The sequence below is a fragment of the Zea mays genome, chromosome 1 (assembly GCF_902167145.1).
Source record: "Zea mays cultivar B73 chromosome 1, Zm-B73-REFERENCE-NAM-5.0, whole genome shotgun sequence".
Lineage (NCBI taxonomy): Eukaryota > Viridiplantae > Streptophyta > Magnoliopsida > Poales > Poaceae > Zea > Zea mays.
The window spans coordinates 294,909,097-294,933,482 of record NC_050096.1 but is presented as its reverse complement, the minus strand read 5'-3'; the positions used below and the strand labels follow the sequence as shown (position 1 = coordinate 294,933,482).

The following is a 24,386-nucleotide window of genomic DNA, read 5'->3' as shown; positions in this document are numbered from 1 at the left end:
TATAAAAATGTTACTTTGTCCGTGATACCTAGAATCAACCCTCAACGTGGCATCGAATATGTGTGTATAGATAAAGAGGCACCTTTCGTGACCATGGAAAACGAGGCGTGTATATAAGGGGGAAAATTCACGTCTTCTAAATAAAAGGACAAACAAAACCCATGTTTTTTTATCTTTGGTCCTGGATTAAAATTTTGTTCAGATTTAAAATACCGATTAAGAGGATTAAAGATAAGTTAATTACAAAACTATTTATATAAACCATGGCTAATTCTTAAGATAAATTTAATCCTCAGCAAATACTGGCGTGCGCGTAGAGCCGTGAAAGCCGTCCGTGCCGACTTTATTATTATTTATTGCAGCCACCGTGCAGTCGTGCACACCTCATCTTCTCTTCTTCCTCTCTTCCCTTCCATTTTTTCTCTTCTCTTCCACCAAACCAAGTGCGGCCAGAGAAATTTCTCCCAAATTTCAGATCAAATCCTCGAAATCTCCGACACCTAGCCCCCCGGAGACTTCTCCTCAACAGTGTCGCGATCCGTCTCGATCCGGCATGGAGCGCGTCTTCTCCGTGGAGGAGATCCCCAACCCCTACTGGGTTCCGCCGCACCCTCAATCGGCGGCCGCCGGCGCTGTTGCTGCACCAGCGGGGGAGGCGGCGGGGCTGATGAACCGGTGCCCGTCGGAATGGTACTTCCAGAAGTTCCTGGAGGAGGCCGTGCTCGACAGCCCGGTTCCCGTAGCCGGCGCCAGTAGGGGCAGCGTTGGAGCTGGAGTTGAGGCTGCGGAGAGCAAGACACCGGGGGCCGCGGCGCCGGCGGCTGCCTCGAGCTCGGTTGTTGACCCCGTGGAGTACAACGCGATGCTCAAGCAGAAGCTGGAGAAGGACCTCGCTGCCGTTGCCTTGTGGAGGGTATGTTCACTTGCCTTTAGCTGCAACTCATCTGCAATGCTGTTTGGTTTTCGAATGGTCAGGCTTATAGTATCTTGTTTGCGTTCTTACGTGGTCAGTCCGTGAGACTGTGACATACATGATGCTGCGCTTGCTGCTCCACAACCGCATAGTTAAGATTTCTAGAGAACACGAAACAGCCATCAGTCCAGCACAGTACATCATAGCAATGAGATGTCGGCGCTAGTGATCATGTGCTTTTAGGACTACGGATGCGTGGAATTCGCGGAGACTTCGTGTGTTTATGGCATTAGGTTATTGCAGAGATCCTATATTTTGTTGTAAGTTCATGATTCCTGTCATTTCACGTGTGGGTGGTTAATTGTGAGAGGTGGTTAATTGTGACTTCTGTGTGTAGCGATTCTTATGCGATTATCCGCTATTTGAGGATGTGAGTAGTATCAATATCACCTTGATTTGTCTCCTATATGTTTTTTTCTATGATAAGTGAATTAGCTTGTTTGGTATATACTCTTAGGAACTGTCGGAGCCTGGTATATCAGAATATTGTAGATATTTGATATGTTTATCAAAACTTCATAGTACAAGCATCGAGTTGCCTTTCCTCAATGTCTGTAATCGAGTGAATTCCTTCTTCTTTTTTTTGCCAAACATCAAGTACTACAGTAATATGAGTGGGAGCCCAATATGCATGGTTTCATTTTTCTCCTAGCACTCTTTCTATATTTTCATTTATATCGAGTATTTCTGATACCATTTTATCCACAGGCTTCTGGTGCAGCACCTCCAGATCATTCTCCAGCTGGTTCTTCCTTGCCAAGTGTGGATGTTCCACACGCAGGCCCTCTTAAACCCATCGGAGGTAATCATCCACAGCATCATTTGCTGCATTTCAAACTGGTTTTGAAGCTTGGCTCAGATGATCTTATGTTTCAGTGCTCAATACTCATGCAATAGATATTAGACCTTCAGTTCCTCTCTGTCCTTGTAAGCATCATTTTTTTAGGTTGCTTGCTAGGATCCACTTGTGGTCGTTTAGTAAACCATTTTTTTACGAAGGGGAGAGCCCCCTATTTCATTAAGAAATAGGATAAGAGTCATTACATACAAAACGATGAGCTACAACCCATCGACAAAAGAGCACCTAGTGATGCTAGCACCCTCACATTATCAAACTAGACAAGCAAGGACCAGCAAGGACCAGTCTCACAATTGGTGTAGGGCTGGAGCCAGTGGATTAGATAGCATCCTTTCCGCTCCAACGCACTAATCGGCGTCCTTCTTTCTTGGTCATGAGGGCAGTTGGTCATAATTTAATTTCATTGTACTTCTAGCTATCCTTGAGTGTGTGTGGGTGTGTGGGTTAGTTTGGCTTGTATGAGGTTTTCTTATCCTCACCTTTTTTCCTCTTAATATAATGATACACAGCTCTCCTGCGTTTTCGAAAAAAAAAGGACCAGCAACCACTAAAATCTATCCAGACGCAACCAGAGTTTTTAAGCAAAGCTTATTACATCGACTGAAAATAAAAGCGCAGCTACGAAGCTAACAAGCCAGTTTAAACACTTTCACCAAAGGGACAACCCAGAGTTTGAGCGATAGCCAACCACAGAAATGAGCCAAAATCACCCTTCATCCAGAAATGTGGCGATCTCTCGGACACCACCCAAACGACCGACACATCACTTCACTTACTATCTTTCTGATTAGCCGACTTCCTTGGACCACCATCTTTTTTTCCTTCTCTCTCTGACGAATAGCCCAAGAATCCAACCAAAAGCAACAGAGAAATATTATGTTAGCAGGATCAAGGAGAATTTTATCACCAAAAAACCAATCATTTCTGGTTCTCCAAATAGCCTAAAAACAGCTCCACAACCAAATATCATTAAATTGGAGATTCTGTCTTTAGATTTGTTCAACCATCTGTCACATAACTCCCCAATGCTTTTTGGAATGAAATCAAGATTTAAGGCAATTTGAATCACTCTCCACACAAATCTAGCAATGGAACATTTAAAGAACAAATGTTCAATCGATTCAAGACCCCCACAAAAACAGCATTCACTAGAACCATGCCAATTTCTTTTTTTCAGATTATCTTTTGTAAGAATTTTATTTCTTACCACCAGCCAGATGAAGACTTTGATTTTTTGTGGTAACTTAGATTTCCACAAGAACCTGTGAGGAACAGGCACCTGATCAATCGAATTTTTCTTATATAAAGAATTAACAGTGAAACCTTTGTTACCAATACACCAACTCACTCTGTCCTCTTGACCTGATAGATTATGATGAGCACACAAATCAACTAATTCACCATAAAACACTTGAAGATTACCCATCATTCTTCTTCTGAAGGAAAGAACATCAAAATTTGAGGTCAAGACCTTATTAACCGAAATGTCCTTATCAAAAGCCAAGTCAAACAGAACAGGGAATTTAACTGCCAAAGGACAATCACCAATCCAAGTATTCTTCCAGAAACTAGTTTTACAACCATTACCAACAACAACTTTACAATATTTAAAGAAAACTTCTCTGAGACTTAGAAGTTTTTTCCAAAACTGAGAGTCATTCTGTCTTTGCTTAACTGAGATAAGAGGTTTTCCCTTAATATATTTTTTTGTAATAATCTTTTGCCATAAATCATTTGAATTTTCAATATTCCAAAGCCATTTCGTCAACAAGGCATCATTCATATACTCCAGATTCAAAACCCCTAAGCCACCTTGATTTTTAGGTGTGCAGACAGAATTCCAGTTAACCAGATGAATTTTTCTTGCTTGTGAACCTCCTTGCCATAAAAGTCTCTTCCTGTACAAATCCAGTTTCCTAATAATGGACTTACGAGCCGGATAAATCGATAACATGTACAGAGGAACATTAGAAAGACAGCTATTTAATAACGTCAATCTCCCCCCAGGCTTAAAAATCTTCCTTGCCAACTAGCAAGCCTTTTATCCATCTTTTCCATCATAGGACACCAAAGCGATTTACTGATTTTCTTGTTATCAATTGGAACACCAAGATATTTCATCGGAAGATGCCCCACAGGACAAGTAAAAATATCAGCATACACATTTTCAAACTCATTAGCATCCCCTAAGCAGAAAATTTCACTTTTGTGAAAATTAATTTTCAAACCAGACATGTGCTCAAAAAGACAAAGAATATATTTAAGATTTCTAGCACCTTCCAAACAATCTTGAATTAAGAAGATAGTATCATCAGCATATCGAAGACAACAACAACCATTTTGAATAATATGGGGAATTAGACCACGGATCAGACCTCTTTCTTGAGCTTTCTGAATAATACAAGCCAAGCCATCTGCAACAAGATTGAACAAAAGGGGCGAGAAAGGATCACCCTGTCTAACGCCTTTATGAGTAAAAAAATAGGGGCCAACAACATTTTTTTTCTCAAAAACGCAGGAGAGCTGCGTATCAATATATTAAGAAGAAAGGGTGAGGCAAGGAAACCTCGTACAACTCCACACGAACCCACAAACACTAGGCTTTAGGGAGAAGGAGAAAATTAACATCAACAACAACAAAAGACATCTAGACCCGTGACCATGGAGACTCAAACTAAAGATTACCCACTGAAATTACTGGATCATAAGGATGTTAGATAAATCCCTGGCTCCAGCCCTATACCAGAGATGAGCCTCCTCCTTGACCCAATTGATGACCATGCTTTGACTAGGCTGCACACCATTAAAAACACAGCTATTGCGGTGATTCCAGATGGCCCAAGCACCAATAATGATCAAAGAATTCAAGCCCTTGTGCAGCCCTGTGTTTGCTAGACCAGCAGAAAATGTAGCAACCCCTTCCCACCAATCTTCAAAGGAGGATCACGCAGGGTTAGGAGCAAGGTGCTGCAACCCAACAGATTTCATCATCTGAAACCAGACAGCCCGAGAGAAAACGCAGGAAACCAGCAAGTGGTTTATCGTTTCCTCCTCTTGATCACATAGTGTACAAAATTGAGGGTGAGGCAGTCCTCTTTTTGCTAGTCGATCTGCTGTCCAGCAGCGATCGTGGGCCACGAGCCACATGAAGAACTTGCATTTATTAGGAGCCCATGATTTCCAAATCCTTTCCCAAGGTTTAAAAGTTGTTGCTCCAAGAAAGAAACTGGTATATGCCGATTTGGCCGAATATAAACCTGAGCTTGAAAGCCTCCAGCTATGCTTATCATCCTGATCTGGTGTTAAGACCCAGTCTGTAGTGAGGTCCCAAACCCTGAGGAAGTCAGACAAAACATTTACAGTGATAACTCCTCTAATATCATGGACCCAGCTCCTTGAAATGAGGGCATCATGGACATTCCTCATTTTAGCCCTAGAAGAGACCATCTGGACCAAATGAGGGGCCAGCTGACATAGACTTTGGCCATCGATCCAATTATCTGTCCAAAACAAAGTGTTTTTACCGTTGCCCACCACCGAAGAGATTGCTGCCGAGAAAAAGGCCTTAACTGAAGGATGAACATTTATTTTAAAGGATGCCCAAGGTCTGCCAGTATCAGTTTTTTTCAGCCAGAGCCAGCGTAATCTAAGAGCCCAATTCATCAAACGCAGGTTTAAGATACCCAATCCTCCAAATTCTTTAGGCCTAGTAACCTTGTTCCAAGCTACCAAGTAGTGTCCTCCCAAAGCTTCTTTTCTCCCTCTCCACAGGAAATTCCTTCTGATCTTGTCAATTGCTTTGAAAACCCAAGAAGGAAGGTCCATGGCCATCATTAAGTAGATATTCATTGAAGACAGGACAATCTGGACAATAATCAGTCTTCCAACTCTAGTCAACAGATCAGCTTTCCAGCAGGGAAGACGATGTGCAATTTTATCAATGAATGGCTGTAAGTGCTGTCTGTCGAGCTTCTTTAAGGATAGAGGCACCCCCAAATATTTGCAGGGGAAGTTGGCAACAACGCATGGCAGCAGATTATGAATGGTATCCAGATTTTCAGCAGTACAGTGGATGGGGAAAACGCTGCTCTTTGCCATATTCACTTTGAGCCCAGCTGCCTCCCCAAAAATCCTGATAATGTCCATGGTGATTACTAAATCAAGAGCCACCGGGTGGAGGAAAATCACCACATCATCAGCATAAATAGAAATACGGTTATGAACTGAATTTTCTATCAGAGGCACCATCAAACCATCATTAGCAGCCTCCTTAATTAAATAGCCTAGCACATCCATAACCAGTATGAACAACATTGGGGAGAGAGGGTCCCCCTGCCAAAGACCACGTCTATGAATAATTCTCCTACATGGTTTACCATTAAGCATTACTTGGGAAGAGGCAGAAGCAAGAAGAATGCTAACAATATCGCACCAAATTTGCCCGAAACCCAAATGCTTTAAGACCTCCAGGAGGAAGGGCCACGAGACAGAGTCAAAAGCTTTGGTGATATCCAACTTAAGGAGGATCCTTGCACACTTTTTCTGGTGAAATAACTTCGCTGTCTTTTGCACAAGCATGAAATTATCCAGAATGGATCTGCCTTTAATAAAAGCACTTTGATTCTGCGAACCCATATTATCCAGGGATTGGGCCAGCCTATTTGCCAAAAGCTTTGTAATAAGCTTAGCAAATGAGTGGACCAAGCTTATAGGCCGAAAATCTTTGACATGACATACATCATCTTTTTTTGGGTAGAAGAATGATGTATGCTGAATTGAGAAGTTCCAGATTTCCCCGATTTCTGTTCCAAACAGCCATAGCAGCTGCCATAATATCTCCTTTAATAATATGCCAGCACGACTTATAAAATTTCCCAGTAAAACCATTCGGGCCAGGAGCCTTGTTTGAAGGTAGAGAAAGGACTGTTTTTCAGACTTCATCTTCCGTGAAGGGGCTGTCCAGCGAAGAGAGATCATGAGAAGGAATTTGGAGATGATCCAAATCAATAGTATGAGCTCGATCAGACGAACAACCCAGCGAATTGTGGAAAAAATCACTTATAGTTTCCTCCTTGTCCTCATGCCTTGACTTTATTAAACCATCGTCGGATAACAGATTACCAATAAAATTCTTGCCTTTGCGGTATTTAGCGTGGAGGTGGAAGAAGGCAGTGTTAGCATCCCCCTTAGCCAACCAGGTAATCCTAGAGCGGCTCCGAGCCATAGAACGTTGCAAGGTTGAAAGGGCCACAACATGACCATCAAGCTGCTTCAACGGCCAATTTTCTAGCACTGACAAGGGTCTGATATCTTGAGCAGACTGCAACTTGTGCATAATTTCCCGTGCCATCCCAAGCTGAGAGGAGATATGGCCCACCCTTTTTTTGAGACCGGGGCCAACCGACCAACAACATCATTAGTTTTGATGGCAACTTTACCACCTCTGACAGTTCTCATAACCCAATCACACCATATATCCCCAAAACCTTTATTTTCCATCATATAATGAAGAAATTGCCAATTAACTTTATCATACGCTTTTTCAAAGTCAATTTTAAGAACCACACCACTTTGTTTTTTCTGTCTTACTTCGTGAAGAATTTCATTAAGGGAAACCACACTATCCATAATGTACCTCCCTTTAATAAAGTCATATTGATACTCACTAATCACTTTAGTAATGCAAGTAGAAAGTCTATTAGTCAGAACTTTGGTAATGATCTTATAACAGACATTCAAGAGACAGATAGGTCTGAAATTCCTCATGTCGACAGGGTTATCCACTTTAGGTAAAAGAGTCACTAACCCAAAGTTAAGTCTTTTAATATCAAGCACCCCTCCATAAAAATCCTTGAATAAATTCCACAGATCAATGTGAATGAGATCCCAAAAATCTTGAAAAAATTCTGCTGGAAAACCATCAGGACCAGGGGCGCTATTGTGCTTTAGACCAAACACAACCTTCTTAATTTCCTCAATAGAAAAAGGTCCAGTGAGCAAAGCTCGATCCTCATCATTTAATTTATTCATATGTAAATTCGACATATTTATACTAGAAGGAACAGAAGGACCAAAAAGATCTTTATAGAAAGCAGTAGCAACTCTATTAATACCATTGTCATCAACGACTGTGTCCTCCTCATGAACTAAGGAGAGGATTTTAACTCTTCTTTTCCCTTTGGCAATAAGATGAAAGTACCTAGAATTCTCATCACCCTCATTAATAAATTTTTCTCTCGCCATTTGCTTTCTCTTACAACCTTCTTCAGCCATCATATTTTTTAAATTACATTCCATATCAAGCTTTTCAAGTCTTTCCGAGACCGAAATACCAGTACTTTCACTTTTTTATCTAAGCTATCAATTTTTGCAATAAATCTTTTTTAAGTCTAGAATATCTTCCTTCCACATTGATGTTCCACCCTTTCAACGTTTTTTTCAATCTCTTATTTTTCTCTTTCCAAATATCGATACTTGATCGACTTCTGACCGGAAGAGACCAATTATTCCAGACAAGATCTTTGAAATCCAGTCTAAGCTTCCAGCAAAGCTCATATCTAAAATCTCATATCAAGATGGAAAGAGAATCAATTTTGAGGCACAAAGGAACATGATCAGAGAAAGTCCTGTTAAGACCAGTAACCGACATATTTTTTAATTGAAGGACCCACTCTGGACTAGCCAGAAATCTATCCAATTTTTCAAAGGTGGGAGGATCTCTGTTGTTGGACCATGTATATAATCTACCACTCAAATCAAGTTCAATCAGACTATGAATATCAATGATAGAATTAAACAGGGAACTCCAACTGTTAGTTCCCCAGGCTTGTTTTTATCAGACTCTTTCCTTAGAATATTAAAATCACCGCCAACCAATATGGGATATTTACATTTGGAACAGAAAGACGACAACTCAATAAGGAATTTTTGAACAGCACCATAAACATTAATAAAATTCCAAATGAAACCATTTTCTTTATGAACCAAAAGAACTTTTATCATGAAATCACCCATTTCAGTTTCTCTAACATCAAAAGCATCTGCATTAAAACCTACAAGAAGGCCACCAGATCTACCATTTGCAGGCGTCCAAAACCAGGCAAAATTTCTATTACCACTAATAGAGTTCAGCCAAGAATCCTCAAAGGATTTTTATTAGTTTCTTGTAAACCAATAAAATCAATTCTTTCTTTTCTAATCAATTCCTTTAAGAATTCAATTTTTACCTCTTTTCCTAACCCCTGACAATTCCAAATAAGACCAATCATTCTGAATAATTGAGTTTGAAGTCAGAGGGGATCCCTTTCCCTTTATTAGGTGAATACCTAATTTTGGGGAAAGACCTTTTTTTCTTCTTCTTGACTGATTTTTTTTATAACGAATTTTCCTGCCTTTTCTCAGGACCATAACATCATCCAAGTCAGTCAACTCATTGTTGCCATCCTCATTTTGGATAGATTTATCCATTTCAGAGTCAGAACCAGCTTGGAGATTATGCTCTACAGATTTTTTGACAGATTGAATGGCAAGACTATTCCTGGATAACTCTAAAGACTTGATCAATTCCAAATTTACCATAGAATCAGTAGAAGAATTACCTAAAACTATTCCTAATTCTGAAGCAATCGACATAAGCACAGAATTTTCAGTATTAAGAACAGAAAAAGGATTTGAATTCATACCTTTGTTCATGAAAGCATCTTTAGCCATAGCTCTTGTCGCAGCTTTGTCAGCAATCTTCATGTCATCATTGGATTCAAGTCTGCTGCTCCTCCTAATGCCTTCACCATGATTCACTTCCATATTTATAACTTGTTTTTCAGCTTCAGTTTTTCCAGAGCCTTCAACTTGAGCACCCACTAAGGACTTGCTGATTTTTTCTTGGGGTGGAGGTAAAACCACCTCCTCATCTTTGGCAAATTCCTCCAAATCTCACTCAGAAGGTCATCTTCACTCTTATGGAACTCCTCATCTTCATTTATAGGGTTATTATCATAACCTTTATCTTCAGTCACAGGATTCAGGTCTTCATTGTTATCACCCAAGTCAGATCCCCGACCAGAAGATTTGCCTTGAGACATCATATCACCAATATTTTCGAGCCTCATCTCTTCCTTAACAGACTTGTCCCCTATATTTCTAGCTTTTTTGCCAGTTTTTTCATAAGAAGGATCATCAAGACCTTGTCTGTCCACCGAAGCTCTTTTGCCAAGTGAAAGGGAATTAGGCTTACACCTAGTTCCTAAATAATTTTGGTGGTTGAATTGTCCAACACAAATATTGGACTGACTAGTTTGCTCTAGTGTATAAGTTATACAGGTGCAAAAGGTTCACACTCAGCCAATAAAAAGACCAAGTTTTGGATTCAATAAAGGAGCAAAGGGGGAACCGAGGGCACCCCTGGTCTGGCGCACCGGACTGTCCGGTGTGCCACCGGACAGTGAACAGTACCTGTCCGGTGCACCAGGGGACTTAGACCCAAACTCTTCGCCTTCGGGAATTCTCGGAAGCCGGCGCGCTATAATTCACCGGACTGTCCGGTGTGCACCGGACATGTCCGGTGCTCCAAGGAACCGCGGCCTCCGGAACTCGCCAGCCTCGGGTTCGCGCGGCAGCCGCTCCGCTATAATTCACCGGACTGTCCGGTGTGCACCGGACTGTCCGGTGAACCACGGAGCAACGGCTACTTCCGCGACAACGGTCACCTGCTAGCGCATTTAATGCGCGCTCTGCGCGCGCAGTCGGCAGGCGCGCCCATACCGGTGCACCGGACATCAAACAGTGCATGTCCGGTGTGCACCGGACACCTCGGCAGGCCCACATGTCAGAGCTCCAACGGTCAGAATCCAACGGCAACGATGACGTGGCAGGGGGCACCGGACTGTCCGGTGTGCACCGGACTGTCCGGTGCGCCATCGAACAGAGAGCTCCCAGCAACGGCCACATTTGGTGGTTGGGGCTATAAATACCCCAACCACTCCACATTCATTGCCATCCAAGTTTTCCCACTTCTCAACCACTTACAAGAGCTAGGCATTCAATTCTAGACACATACAAAGAGATCAAATCCTCTCCAATTCCACTCAAGCCTTTAGTGACTAGCGAGAGAGATTTGCCGTGTTTTTTGAGCTCTTGCGCTTGGATCGCATTCTTTCTTTCTCTTTTGCTCTTGTGATCAACACTCAATTGTAACCGAGGCAAGAGGCACCGATTGTGTGGTGGCCCTTGCGGGGAGGTTTTGTTCCCGGTTGATTGAGAAGAAGGAAAGCTCACTCGGTCCGAGGGACCGTTTGAGAGAGGGAAGGGTTGAAAGAGACCCAGCCTTTGTGGCCTCCTCAACGGGGAGTAGGTTTGCAAGAACCGAACCTCGGTAAAACAAATCCACGTGTCACTCTCTTTATTTGCTTGCGATTTGTTTTGCGTCCTCTCTTGCGGACTCATTTATTATTACTAACGCTAACCCCGGCTTGTAGTTGTGTTTATATTTGTAAATTTCAGTTTCGCCCTATTCACCCCCCCTCTAGGCGACTATCAATTGGTATCAGAGCCCGGTGCTTCATTAGAGCCTAACCGCTCGAAGTGATGTCGGGAGATCACGCCAAGAAGGAGATGGAGACCGGCGACAAGCCCACTACAAGCCAAGGGAGCACCTCATCGGAAGAGTCCCGCACCAAGAAAAGGGAGAAGAAGAACTCCTCCAAGCGGAAGGAGAAAAGATCTTCCTCTTCTCACCACAAGGAGAAGAAGGAAAAATCTTCTTCTCACAAACCACATCGGAGTGGGGACAAGCACAAGAGGATGAGGAAGGTGGTCTACTACGAGACCGATACTTCATCGACATCTACCTCCGGCTCCGACGCGGCGTCCGTCACTTCTAAACGCCAAGAGCGTAAGAAGTATAGTAAGATTCCCCTACGCTATCCTCGTGTTCCTAAACATACACCTCTACTTTCCGTCCCATTAGGTAAACCACCAACTTTTAATGGTGAAGATTATGCTATGTGGAGTAATTTAATGCGATTTCATCTAACCTCTCTCCACAAGAGTATATGGGATGTTGTTGAGTATGGTGTACAGGTACCATCAATAGGGGATGAGGACTATGACACGGACGAAGTGGCCCAAATCGAGCACTTCAACTCCCAAGCCGCAACCATCCTCCTTGCCTCCCTAAGCAAGGAGGAATACAACAAAGTACAAGGATTGAAGAACGCCAAGGAGATTTGGGACCTACTCAAGACGGCGCACGAGGGTGATGAACTCACCAAGATCACCAAGCGGGAAACGATCGAGGGGGAGCTCGGTCGCTTCCGTCTTCGCCAAGGGGAGGAGCCACAAGACATGTACAACCGGCTCAAGACCTTGGTGAACCAAGTACGCAACCTCGGGAGCACAAAATGGGATGACCACGAAGTGGTTAAGGTTATTCTAAGAGCTCTTATTTTCCTTAACCCCACTCAAGTACAATTAATTCGTGGGAATCCTAGATATCCACTAATGACCCCCGAGGAAGTTATCGGGAATTTTGTGAGTTTTGAATGCATGATTAAGGGCTCCAAGAAGATCAACGAGCTTGACGAGCCTTCCACCTCCGAGGTGCAACCGGTGGCCTTTAAGGCAACGGAGGAGAAGAAGGAAGAGTCTACACCAAGTAGACAACCAATTGACGCCTCCAAGCTCGACAATGAGGAGATGGCCCTAATCATCAAAAGCTTTAGGCAAATCCTCAAGCAACGGAAGGGGAAGGACTACAAACCCCGTTCCAAGAAGGTTTGCTACAAGTGTGGTAAGCCCGGTCACTTTATTGCAAAATGTCCTATGTCTAGTGACAGTGACAGGGGCGACGACAAGAAGGGAAGAAGAAAGGAGAAGAAGAAGTATTACAAGAAGAAGGGCGGCGATGCCCATGTTTGTCGGGAGTGGGACTCCGACGAAAGCTCAAGCGACTCCTCCGACGACGAGGACGCCGCCAACATCGCCATCACCAAAGGCCTTCTCTTCCCCAACGGCGGCCACAAGTGTCTCATGGCCAAGGACGGCAAAAAGAAGGTAAAATCAAGGTCCTCCACTAAATATGAAACATCTAGTGATGAGGATGATGATAAAAATGAGGAGGATAACTTGCGCATTCTTTTTGCTAACCTTAACATGGAACAAAAGGAAAAATTAAATGAACTAATTAGTGCCATCCATGAAAAGGATGATCTCTTGGACTCCCAAGAGGACTTCCTAATCAAGGAAAATAAGAAACATGTTAAGGTTAAAAATGCTTATGCTCTAGAAGTAGAAAAATGTAACAAATTATCTAGTGAGCTAAGCATGTGCCATGACACTATTACCAACCTTAGAAGTGAAAATGCTAAATTAATTGCTAAGGTAGATTCTCATGTTTGCATTGATCCTAGAAATGATAATGTTGATTTACTTGCTAGGATTGATGAGTTAAATGTTTCCATTGCTAGCCTTAGAAATGAGAATGAGAAACTAATTGCTAAGGCTAAGGATTTTGATGTTTGCAATGCTACTATTTCCGACCTTAGAACTAAAAATGATATGTTGCATGCTAAGGTTGTTGAACTAAAATCTTGCAAACCCTCTACATCTAATGTTGAGCATATTTCCATTTGTACTAGATGTAGAGATATTAATGTTGATGCTATCCATGATCACCTAGCCTTAATTAATAAACAAAATGATCACATAGCTCAACTAAATGCTAAGATTAGAGAGCATGACTTAGAAAATGAAAAATTTAAATTGGCTAGAAGCATGCTCTATAATGGGAGACGTCCTGGCATCAAGGATGGCATTGGCTTCCAAAGGGGAGACAATGTCAAACTTAATGCCCCACCTAAAAATTTGTCTAACTTTGTTAAGGGCAAGGCTCCCATGCCTCAGGATAACGAGGGTTACATTTTGTACCCTGCCGGTTATCCCGAGAGCAAAATTAGGAGAATTCACTCTAGGAAGTCTCACTCTGGCCCTAACCATGCTTTTATGTATAAGGGTGAGACATCTAGCTCTAGGCAACCAACCCGTGCCAAGTTGCCTAGAAAGAAAACTCCTAATGCATCAAATGATCATGCCATTTCATTTAAAACTTTTGATGCATCTTATGTACTTACTAGCAAATCCGGCAAGGTAGTTGCCAAATTTGTTGGGGGCAAGCACAAGGGCTCCAAGACTTGTGTTTGGGTACCCAAAGTTCTCATTTCTAATGCCAAAGGACCCAAAACCGTTTGGGTACCTAAAACAAAGAACTAAACTTGTTTTGTAGGTTTATGCATCCGGGGGCTCAAGTTGGATACTCGACAGTGGGTGCACAAACCATATGACCGGGGAGAAAAGAATGTTCTCCTCATATGAGAAAAACCAAGATCCCCAACGAGCTATCACATTCGGGGATGGAAATCAAGGTTTGGTCAAATGCTTGGGTAAAATTGCTATATCTCCTGACCATTCTATTTCCAATGTTTTTCTCGTTGATTCTTTAGATTACAATTTGCTTTCTGTATCCCAATTATGTAAAATGGGCTACAACTGTCTTTTTACTGATATTGGTGTCACTGTCTTTAGAAGAAGTGATGATTCAATAGCATTTAAGGGTGTGTTAGAGGGTCAGCTATACTTAGTAGATTTTGATAGAGCTGAGCTCGACACATGTTTAATTGCTAAGACTAACATGGGTTGGCTCTGGCATCGCCGACTAGCCCATGTTGGGATGAAGAATCTTCATAAGCTTCTAAAGGGAGAGCACATTTTAGGACTAACCAATGTTCATTTTGAGAAAGACAGGATTTGTAGCGCATGCCAAGCAGGGAAGCAAGTTGGCACTCATCATCCACACAAGAACATAATGACGACTGACAGGCCACTGGAGCTCCTACACATGGATATATTCGGCCCGATCGCTTACATAAGCATCGGCGGGAGTAAGTACTGTCTAGTTATTGTGGATGATTATTCTCGCTTCACTTGGGTATTCTTTTTACAGGAAAAATCTCAAACCCAAGAGACATTAAAGGGATTCTTGAGACGAGCTCAAAATGAGTTCGGCTTAAGGATCAAGAAAATAAGAAGCGACAATGGGACGGAGTTCAAGAACTCTCAAATTGAAAGCTTCCTTGAGGAGGAGGGCATCAAGCATGAGTTCTCTTCTCCCTACACGCCACAACAAAACGGTGTAGTAGAGAGGAAGAATCGAACTCTATTGGACATGGCAAGAACCATGCTTGATGAGTACAAGACACCGGACCGGTTTTGGGCCGAAGCGGTCAACACCGCCTGCTACGCCATCAACCGGTTATATCTTCACCGAATCCTCAAGAAGACATCATATGAACTCCTAACCGGTAAAAAGCCCAACATTTCATATTTTAGAGTTTTTGGTAGCAAATGCTTCATTCTTATTAAAAGAGGTAGAAAATCTAAATTTGCTCCTAAAACTGTAGAAGGCTTTTTACTTGGTTATGACTCAAACACAAGGGCATATAGGGTCTTTAACAAGTCCACTGGACTAGTTGAAGTCTCATGTGACGTTGTGTTTGATGAAACTAACGGCTCTCAAGTAGAGCAAGTTGATCTTGATGAAGTAGGTGAAGAACAGGCTCCATGCATAGCGCTTAGGAACATGTCCATTGGGGATGTGTGTCCTAGGGAATCCGAAGAGCCTCCAAGTACACAAGATCAACCATCCTCCTCCATGCAAGCATCTCCACCAACTCAAAATGAGGATGAGGCTCAAAATGATGAAGAGCAAAATCAAGAAGACGAGCCACCTCAAGATGATAGCAATGATCAAGGGGGAGATACAAATGATCAAGAAAAGGAGGATGAGGAAGAACCAAGACCGCCACACCCAAGAGTCCACCAAGCAATCCAACGAGATCACCCCGTCGACACCATCCTCGGCGACATTCATAAGGGGGTAACTACTCGATCTCGGGTTGCTCATTTTTGTGAACATTACTCTTTTGTTTCCTCTATTGAGCCACACAGGGTAGAGGAAGCTCTCCAAGATTCGGATTGGGTGGTGGCAATGCAAGAGGAGCTCAACAATTTCACGAGGAATGAGGTATGGCATTTAGTTCCACGTCCTAACCAAAATGTTGTAGGAACCAAATGGGTCTTCCGCAACAAGCAAGATGAGCATGGTGTGGTGACAAGGAACAAAGCTCGACTTGTGGCCAAAGGGTATTCACAAGTCGAAGGTTTGGATTTTGGTGAAACCTATGCACCCGTAGCTAGGCTTGAGTCAATTCGCATATTATTGGCCTATGCTACTTACCATGGCTTTAAGCTCTATCAAATGGACGTGAAAAGTGCCTTCCTCAATGGACCAATCAAGGAAGAGGTCTATGTTGAGCAACCTCCCGGCTTTGAAGACAGTGAGTATCCTAATCATGTCTATAGGCTCTCTAAGGCGCTTTATGGGCTCAAGCAAGCCCCAAGAGCATGGTATGAATGCCTTAGAGATTTCCTTATTGCTAATGGCTTCAAAGTCGGCAAGGCCGATCCTACACTCTTTACTAAAACTCTTGAAAATGACTTGTTTGTATGCCAAATTTATGTTGATGATATTATATTTGGGTCTACTAACGAGTCTACATGTGAAGAGTTTAGTAGGATCATGACACAGAAATTCGAGATGTCGATGATGGGGGAGTTGAAGTATTTTCTAGGATTCCAAGTCAAGCAACTCCAAGAGGGCACCTTCATTAGCCAAACGAAGTACACTCAAGACATTCTTGCTAAGTTTGGGATGAGGGATGCCAAACCCATCAAGACACCCATGGGAACTAATGGGCATCTCGACCTCGACACGGGAGGTAAGTCCGTGGATCAAAAGGTATACCGGTCGATGATTGGTTCATTGCTTTATTTATGTGCATCTCGACCGGACATTATGCTTTCCGTTTGCATGTGTGCAAGATTCCAATCCGACCCTAAGGAATCACACCTTACGGCCGTAAAACGAATCTTGAGATATTTGGCTTATACACCTAAGTTTGGGCTTTGGTACCCTCGGGGATCCACATTTGATTTGATTGGTTATTCGGATGCCGATTGGGCAGGGTGCAAAATCAATAGGAAGAGCACATCGGGGACTTGCCAGTTCTTGGGAAGATCCTTGGTGTCTTGGGCTTCAAAGAAGCAAAATTCGGTCGCTCTTTCCACCGCCGAAGCCGAGTACATTGCCGCAGGACATTGTTGCGCGCAATTGCTTTGGATGAGGCAAACCCTGCGGGACTACGGTTACAAATTAACCAAAGTCCCTTTGCTATGTGATAATGAGAGTGCAATCAAAATGGCCGACAATCCCGTCGAGCATAGCCGCACTAAGCACATAGCCATTCGGTATCATTTTCTTAGGGATCACCAACAAAAGGGGGATATCGAGATTTCTTACATTAATACTAAAGATCAATTAGCCGATATCTTTACCAAGCCACTTGATGAACAATCTTTTACCAGACTTAGGCATGAGCTCAATATTCTTGATTCTAGAAATTTCTTTTGCTAAAGCTTGCACACATAGCTCTTTTGAATACCTTTGATCATATCTCCTTTATATGCTATGACTAATGTGTTTTCAAGTCGATTTCAAACCAAGTCATAGGTATATTGAAAGGAAATTGGAGTCTTCAGCGAAGACAAAGGCTTCCACTCCGTAACTCATGCTTCGCCATCACTCCGAGCAACTCTCTCGTCCTTGGGGGAGAAATGAGCATCAAGGAAAAGGACTTCATCCTTGGGGGAGAGAGTAAAAGCTCAAACGCAAAAGGACTTCGTCTTTGGTATAATCTTAACTCACTTATTTATGACCAAAGGGAAGATTGCACTTCGAGGGCTCTAATGATTCCGTTTTTGGCGATTCATGCCAAAAAGGGGGAGAAATGAGCCCAAAGCAAAAGGACCGCACCACCACCACCAAATTCAAAAAACTTAGTGCTTTCCAAAAGTCTTCATCATTTGGTATCCTATTGTGTTCAAAAGGGGGAGAAAGTAGTATTTCAAAAATGGTATATCAAAACCCTCTTGAACACTAAGAGGTGGATCTCTTTTAGGGGGAGTTTTGTTTAGTCAAAGAAAAAGCATTTAAAATAGGGGGAGACAATTTCAAATCTTGAAAATGCTTTGCAAACTCTTATTCATGTACCTTTGACTATTTGCAAAAGATCTTTGAAATGGATTTACAAAAAGAATTTGCAAAAACAAAACATGTGGTGCAAACGTGGTCCAAAATGTTACATAAGAAAGAAACATTCCTTGCATATCTTGTAAGTAGTTATATTGGCTCAATTCCAAGTAACCTTTGCACTTACGTCATGTAAACTAGTTCAATTATGCACTTCTATATTTGCTTTGGTTTGTGTTGGCATCAATCACCAAAAAGGGGGAGATTGAAAGGGAATTAGGCTTACACCTAGTTCCTAAATAATTTTGGTGGTTGAATTGTCCAACACAAATATTGGACTGACTAGTTTGCTCTAGTGTATAAGTTATACAGGTGCAAAAGGTTCACACTCAGCCAATAAAAAGACCAAGTTTTGGATTCAATAAAGGAGCAAAGGGGGAACCGAGGGCACCCCTGGTCTGGCGCACCGGACTGTCCGGTGTGCCACCGGACAGTGAACAGTACCTGTCCGGTGCACCAGGGGACTTAGACCCAAACTCTTCGCCTTCGGGAATTCTCGGAAGCCGGCGCGCTATAATTCACCGGACTGTCCGGTGTGCACCGGACATGTCCGGTGCTCCAAGGAACCGCGGCCTCCGGAACTCGCCAGCCTCGGGTTCGCGCGGCAGCCGCTCCGCTATAATTCACCGGACTGTCCGGTGTGCACCGGACTGTCCGGTGAACCACGGAGCAACGGCTACTTCCGCGACAACGGTCACCTGCTAGCGCATTTAATGCGCGCTCTGCGCGCGCAGTCGGCAGGCGCGCCCATACCGGTGCACCGGACATCAAACAGTGCATGTCCGGTGTGCACCGGACACCTCGGCAGGCCCACATGTCAGAGCTCCAACGGTCAGAATCCAACGGCAACGATGACGTGGCAGGGGGCACCGGACTGTCCGGTGTGCACCGGACTGTCCGGTGCGCCATCGAACAGAGAGCTCCCAGCAACGGCCACATTTGGTGGTTGGGGCTATAAATACCCAAACCACTCCACATTCATTGCCATCCAAGTTTTCCCACTTCTCAACCACTTACAAGAGCTAGGCATTCAATTCTAGACACATACAAAGAGATCAAATCCTCTCCAATTCCACTCAAGCCTTTAGTGACTAGCGAGAGAGATTTGCCGTGTTTTTTGAGCTCTTGCGCTTGGATCGCATTCTTTCTTTCTCTTTTGCTCTTGTGATCAACACTCAATTGTAACCGAGGCAAGAGGCACCGATTGTGTGGTGGCCCTTGCGGGGAGGTTTTGTTCCCGGTTGATTGAGAAGAAGGAAAGCTCACTCGGTCCGAGGGACCGTTTGAGAGAGGGAAGGGTTGAAAGAGACCCGGCCTTTGTGGCCTCCTCAACGGGGAGTAGGTTTGCAAGAACCGAACCTCGGTAAAACAAATCCACGTGTCACTCTCTTTATTTGCTTGCGATTTGTTTTGCGTCCTCTCTTGCGGACTCATTTATTATTACTAACGCTAACCCCGGCTTGTAGTTGTGTTTATATTTGTAAATTTCAGTTTCGCCCTATTCACCCCCCCTCTAGGCGACTATCACCAAGATTTATAGATTCATCATTCCATCCCTCATTAGTGATATCATCAATTTTAAAGTATATGTCATAGAGGAAGGGTTTAACACCTACCTCTATAATTGGTGGAATCATAGCAACACTTTTGACATGCACTTTGAATCTCACAATATCTTTAGTGTCTAAAGATAAGATATCCACCTCTTCAACAGACCCAATTGTTGACCCCAACTCACAAATAGCTTGGTAATTTTGGAGTTCCTCAGGGACATTTTCCGCCACAATCCACACAAAATGAAGCTTGGATTTAGGTTTAGCCTGTGAGCTCCAATAAGAGACTGAAATTTTTGCCCCGGACATTTTCATTTTAAGTCCAGGAAAATTAATCATCTCATCTAACTTCTCCTGAGAAGGAAACTGCATCAAGAACCCGGCGTGACACTTGGTTGCTTTCCAAGTTTTGCCCCACGGGAAATGAAAACCAAAATCCTTCTCAAGATCTTCTGCAGAAATCAACCCCTCAACAACTTTCCCCAAACCGATGAAGCTCCTTTTCGGTTTTCTAGATAAGGATTTCGCAAAATGGGAAGAATAAAACCTTAACCCGTCAGCCGCCATACCAACAATAGGCATGCATGGCTTGTTTTGTTTGGGAAGGACACAACGAGCATTCACATGAGTTTCTTTGCGACAAATATCGCACCACAGAGACTTGAAACAATCTCTAGCATGATGACCCTCCACCCCGCATTTTTGACAGAAAGGGCGACGAACATTATCAATCTCTTTTTTCAAAGCAGGGGAGGGGTTTTGAGAATACCTGATTGGCCCCATCGCCAGAAAAGTCACAATGTCTTCCTTGATGTCAGATTTGCCAAGATTTGGCTTCAATCTCCAACTGAGATTTCGATTCTTGTTCCAAGATTGAGATCCTTGAGGCACCTCTTTCGGTCCCCACCGATCCCAATTAGGGTTTCGACCTTTTGGATCCATCTTCAACACGGACGCCAAGCGAGGCAGAGGCGGCCACTCCTCTTCCACCAGCGGAGGACGGATCGGGGACTCGAACCAGCCACCGTGGAAACTGGAGCGAACCGACGACGGGAGAGACCAGAGCCGAGAGAGCGAAGAGGCGAGATGCGGAAAGGAATACGATCCGACGAAGTCAGAAGGAAACCCTAACGCGGTACCTGTAGAAGTCACTGTATCGCGCGACGAGGGACAGGAATCCTTCTGGGCCGCGCCAGAGACCTTCTCACCCGGAGACCCGCCTGCCTATGAAACGCGAGAGAGGGATAGCACGAGGAGCGTGCGGAGCGTGGGAAATCGGCCCAAGAGAACTCCGGTCCACTACGGCGAAGGAGGAAGACGACAAGGGCGCGCCCGACCGCCTTTTTTTCCTACGTCCCATCTCCCATCCCCGGTCTAATCGATTTAGTAAACCATGGGGAACTTGATGTTCTGTTGTTGAGTTTTCAAAACAAAACACCTTGTGATTATGAAGCCTTTATGGTTGTATCTTTATGGTGTGTCGTCCATTACTATGCAAGGTATGCACGTGCACTTAGCTTCACAATTGGACCAAGTAGCTTAATCGTGATTTCACTGACATGTTGCTATTTTATTTGGGTAAACATGCACACACTGTAAATGCTAGCCTTCTAACTTATATGTATGACATCTGGTTGAATGACTGAAGTATGGTCTGGATTGGATATTGGGCACGTATCAGGTACTGGAAGTCTAGTTCAAAACAAGCTAGTTGGTGCTCCAGGCGGGGGATCAAGTCCACATGTAGTACAAAATGCCGATATCCCTGTTAAGCAAACCACTAGCTCTTCCTCACGTGAGCAGTCAGACGATGATGACATGGAAGGAGATGCTGAGACTACTGGAAATGGAAACCCTGTTCAACACAGATTACAGAGAAGGTGATCTTTTTTACCTGTTTGTGAAATGTGTGTGCATCATGACTTTATGGCCAACATTGTATATTGAGTTAAATGCATGAGCAGCCCCTGAACTTGTCAAGGGGTGCTCGCTTAGGTCCAGAAACTTTTAAAATGCATTTGTTATCACTAAACTTGTTAAGTGGTGCACCACATGTCCATACTAGCAATGCTGGCATTTTATCTGACGTGCCACTGTAAGGCTGAGGCTAACTATGTTGCCACTTTGCATTTAACTCATCTTAGGCCATGTTTGGTTGAGCTGTGGGTTCTGGAAAAGTAGTAGTGGAAAAGCTGTTAATGAGTGTGGGCTTTGAGAAAGCCAAAAGCCGTTTGGTTGAGCAGTTGTGTTTTCTGGAAAAACTGTGGAGCATGTTAGAATATAGTACAAGTGAATTGTCCACCTCTTTTTATTAGATTAAGTTTTTGGGTTGAACTGGTTTGTGCATACAACTTAATATATTATTAGAGCCAAGAATAATTGTTGCTTGCTCCTATTCCACGTCTGAGAGCTAAGAGAGCCTCGACGTGAGGGGGAGTGTTAGAATATTATATAAGTATATTGTCCACATGTCATCCACATTCCTCTCCACTCGACTCTCTCTCTCTCACACACACACACACACACCAAGCGGACCTCTCTCGTCAACACCTTCTTCCTCCTGTAGATTGTCTAGGTCGCTGGGGCTGGCTGCTTCAGCTGGGAAAAAATAAATTGTTATCTTCATAACTAGTGCAGGTGGGTAATTTCGTGGACTTCCTAACTCTATGGCCAGTGAAAGCAGGGGGGACCGGGGAAGGCTGCTATGAAATTTGTACTAGGCAAAAGTTGCTTTTGGCTGTTGCTTTGGGTGGGAGCCAATCCCTTTGGTTGGCTTTTTGAGGGCAAAAGCTACTGCCAAAAGCCAAATCAAATATGGTTTTAGCCTCACCTATTTGCATTTAAAAAAAAAAAGGCCGCACTTGAAGCCGCTGCTCCTCCTTCGACCTTGTGAGCGGGTGACCGTGGCCTCGCAGCCAACGCCCACTATGCTGCCCCCACTAACAACTAACATCGCTCGAGTGTCCACAGCCCTTCACAGGCAGCTTGAGGCTGGGACGGGTTCTTGAAGCGTCGAGGCTCAGGGAGACGCGAAGGCTCACCTGTAGACGAACGCACGCTAACACTGCAGTGTGTATTGTGTCTGCAGTATCTCGGGCTGGACCTGGATCAATTAATAATACGCACCAGCCTGATGCATGTCATGTCAGATAAAATGCCAACATGGTTGTTATGGACCTGCAGTGCACCACTTAACAAGTTTAGTGACTCAGAAACACATTTTTTAAAGTTTGTGGACCTAAATGACATTCCTTGACAAGTTTGTGGACGCTCTTGTATATTGTATGCCATAATAATTGTAATTTGTATTGCCATTGTTTTCTTATACAGGCACTAGTATTATTTAGTGGACAAATTCTCATTTAGAGTGGTCTGTTTGTTCTTAAGGCCGGCAATAATTTTAGCCTTACTGTAAAACTGGTGTTGGCTTGATGCCACAACCGAATAGATGAGTTGAGCCAGTCTTCCTGACTGTTTCCAGGAAGCAATCCAACCGAGAATCAGCCAGGCGTTCGAGAAGCAGAAAGGCAGCTCACTTGAATGAACTGGAGGCACAGGTCTGATGGGTTATGCTATTGTTTTTATGTGTTGACACTTGACAGATCCAAAATGTTCTTGGGTCCCTGGCTTGGCTAACGAGCTAGAGTTGTGCATGTCTTGTTACAGGTATCACAGTTAAGAGTTGAGAACTCTTCGCTCCTAAGGCGACTTGCTGACGTTAATCAGAAGTTCAATGAGGCTGCTGTTGACAATAGGGTGCTTAAGGCAGATGTTGAAACCTTAAGAGCAAAGGTACACTGCTTTGCCTGTGCTGTGTGAGCCCTGCATCTGTTGAATTAGGCACTTTGGGTTGTTTCAACTGCTAGCACTAGGTGAATCACCTCCCACCCCTAGATTTCAGAGATAATCCATGGCCTTTCCACGCGTAAGGGCTTGTTCGGTTAGCTCTCAATCTATGTGGATTGGGTGGGATTAGGTGGGTTTAAATTCCAAACAAGTCAAACTTCTTAATTTTTTCTAATCTCATCTAATACATGGGTAACAGGATTAACCGAACAAGGCCTAATTGGGTGTTCTTGGCCATTCTGATGGAACGTGGGAATGCATCATGTTTTCAGGTGAAGATGGCAGAGGACTCAGTGAAGCGGGTAACTGGCATGAACACATTGTTCCCTGCCGTGTCTGATATGTCGTCCCTCAGCATGCCATTCAATGGCTCCCCATCTGACTCCGCCTCTGATGCCGCCGTACCCATCCAAGATGACCTGAACAGTTACTTCGCCAATCCAAGCGAGATCGGAGGCAGCAACGGTTACATGCCAGATATAGCTTCCTCGGTTCAAGAGGACGACGATTTCGTCAACGGGGCTCAGGTCGCCGGCAAGATGGGCAGCACTGACTCGCTGCAGCGGGTGGCGAGCCTGGAGCACCTCCAGAAGAGGATGTGCGGAGGCCCGGCTTCATCGGGGTCGACCTCCTAGGTTCCTACTCCATCGGATATGATAAAGGCCCTGATGCCCACGGCAAGAATATGATAAATTAACAGTTTCACATACTTTGTAGTGGACATTGCTAATGCTGCGATGCGCATTCGTTCGTTGTGGACTTACGGGTCTACTGCTATTGATTTATTGTTCGTTCTTCATGTGGATCTCGTGTGTCCATTTGACGTGTACTACGCCACCTGATGTCTGCTACACATTGCTGTGGACAGAGCAAGTTCGGTTTCCATCGAAGAGCACGCTCTGCCACTCGCTAGTTCTGAGTGCCACTGGCTTAATGCAAAACATAAACACAACACAG

The 24,386-nt window shown here is 43.8% G+C and overlaps 1 protein-coding gene across 4 annotated transcripts; it reads left to right on the top strand.

Moving 5' to 3' along the window:
- Positions 1-302: 302 nt before the first annotated feature.
- Positions 303-24,247, top strand: LOC103644180 (bZIP transcription factor RISBZ2). 4 transcript variants are annotated; one of them, XM_035964405.1, is made up of 7 exons: positions 373-913; positions 1,682-1,775; positions 14,110-15,184; positions 21,265-21,463; positions 23,065-23,140; positions 23,250-23,375; positions 23,702-24,247. In XM_035964405.1, the coding sequence occupies exons 2-7, from the start codon at positions 1,740-1,742 to the stop codon at positions 24,062-24,064; spliced, it is 1,875 nt and encodes a 624-aa protein (XP_035820298.1). In that variant the 5' UTR covers positions 373-913; positions 1,682-1,739; the 3' UTR covers positions 24,065-24,247. The 4 variants fall into 4 exon arrangements, with proteins under 4 accessions (XP_008665595.1, XP_020402583.1, XP_035820298.1 ...); XM_035964406.1 differs by having other exon boundaries at positions 14,110-16,660; XM_008667373.4 differs by lacking the exon at positions 14,110-15,184 and having other exon boundaries at positions 303-913.
- Positions 24,248-24,386: the final 139 nt, after the last annotated feature.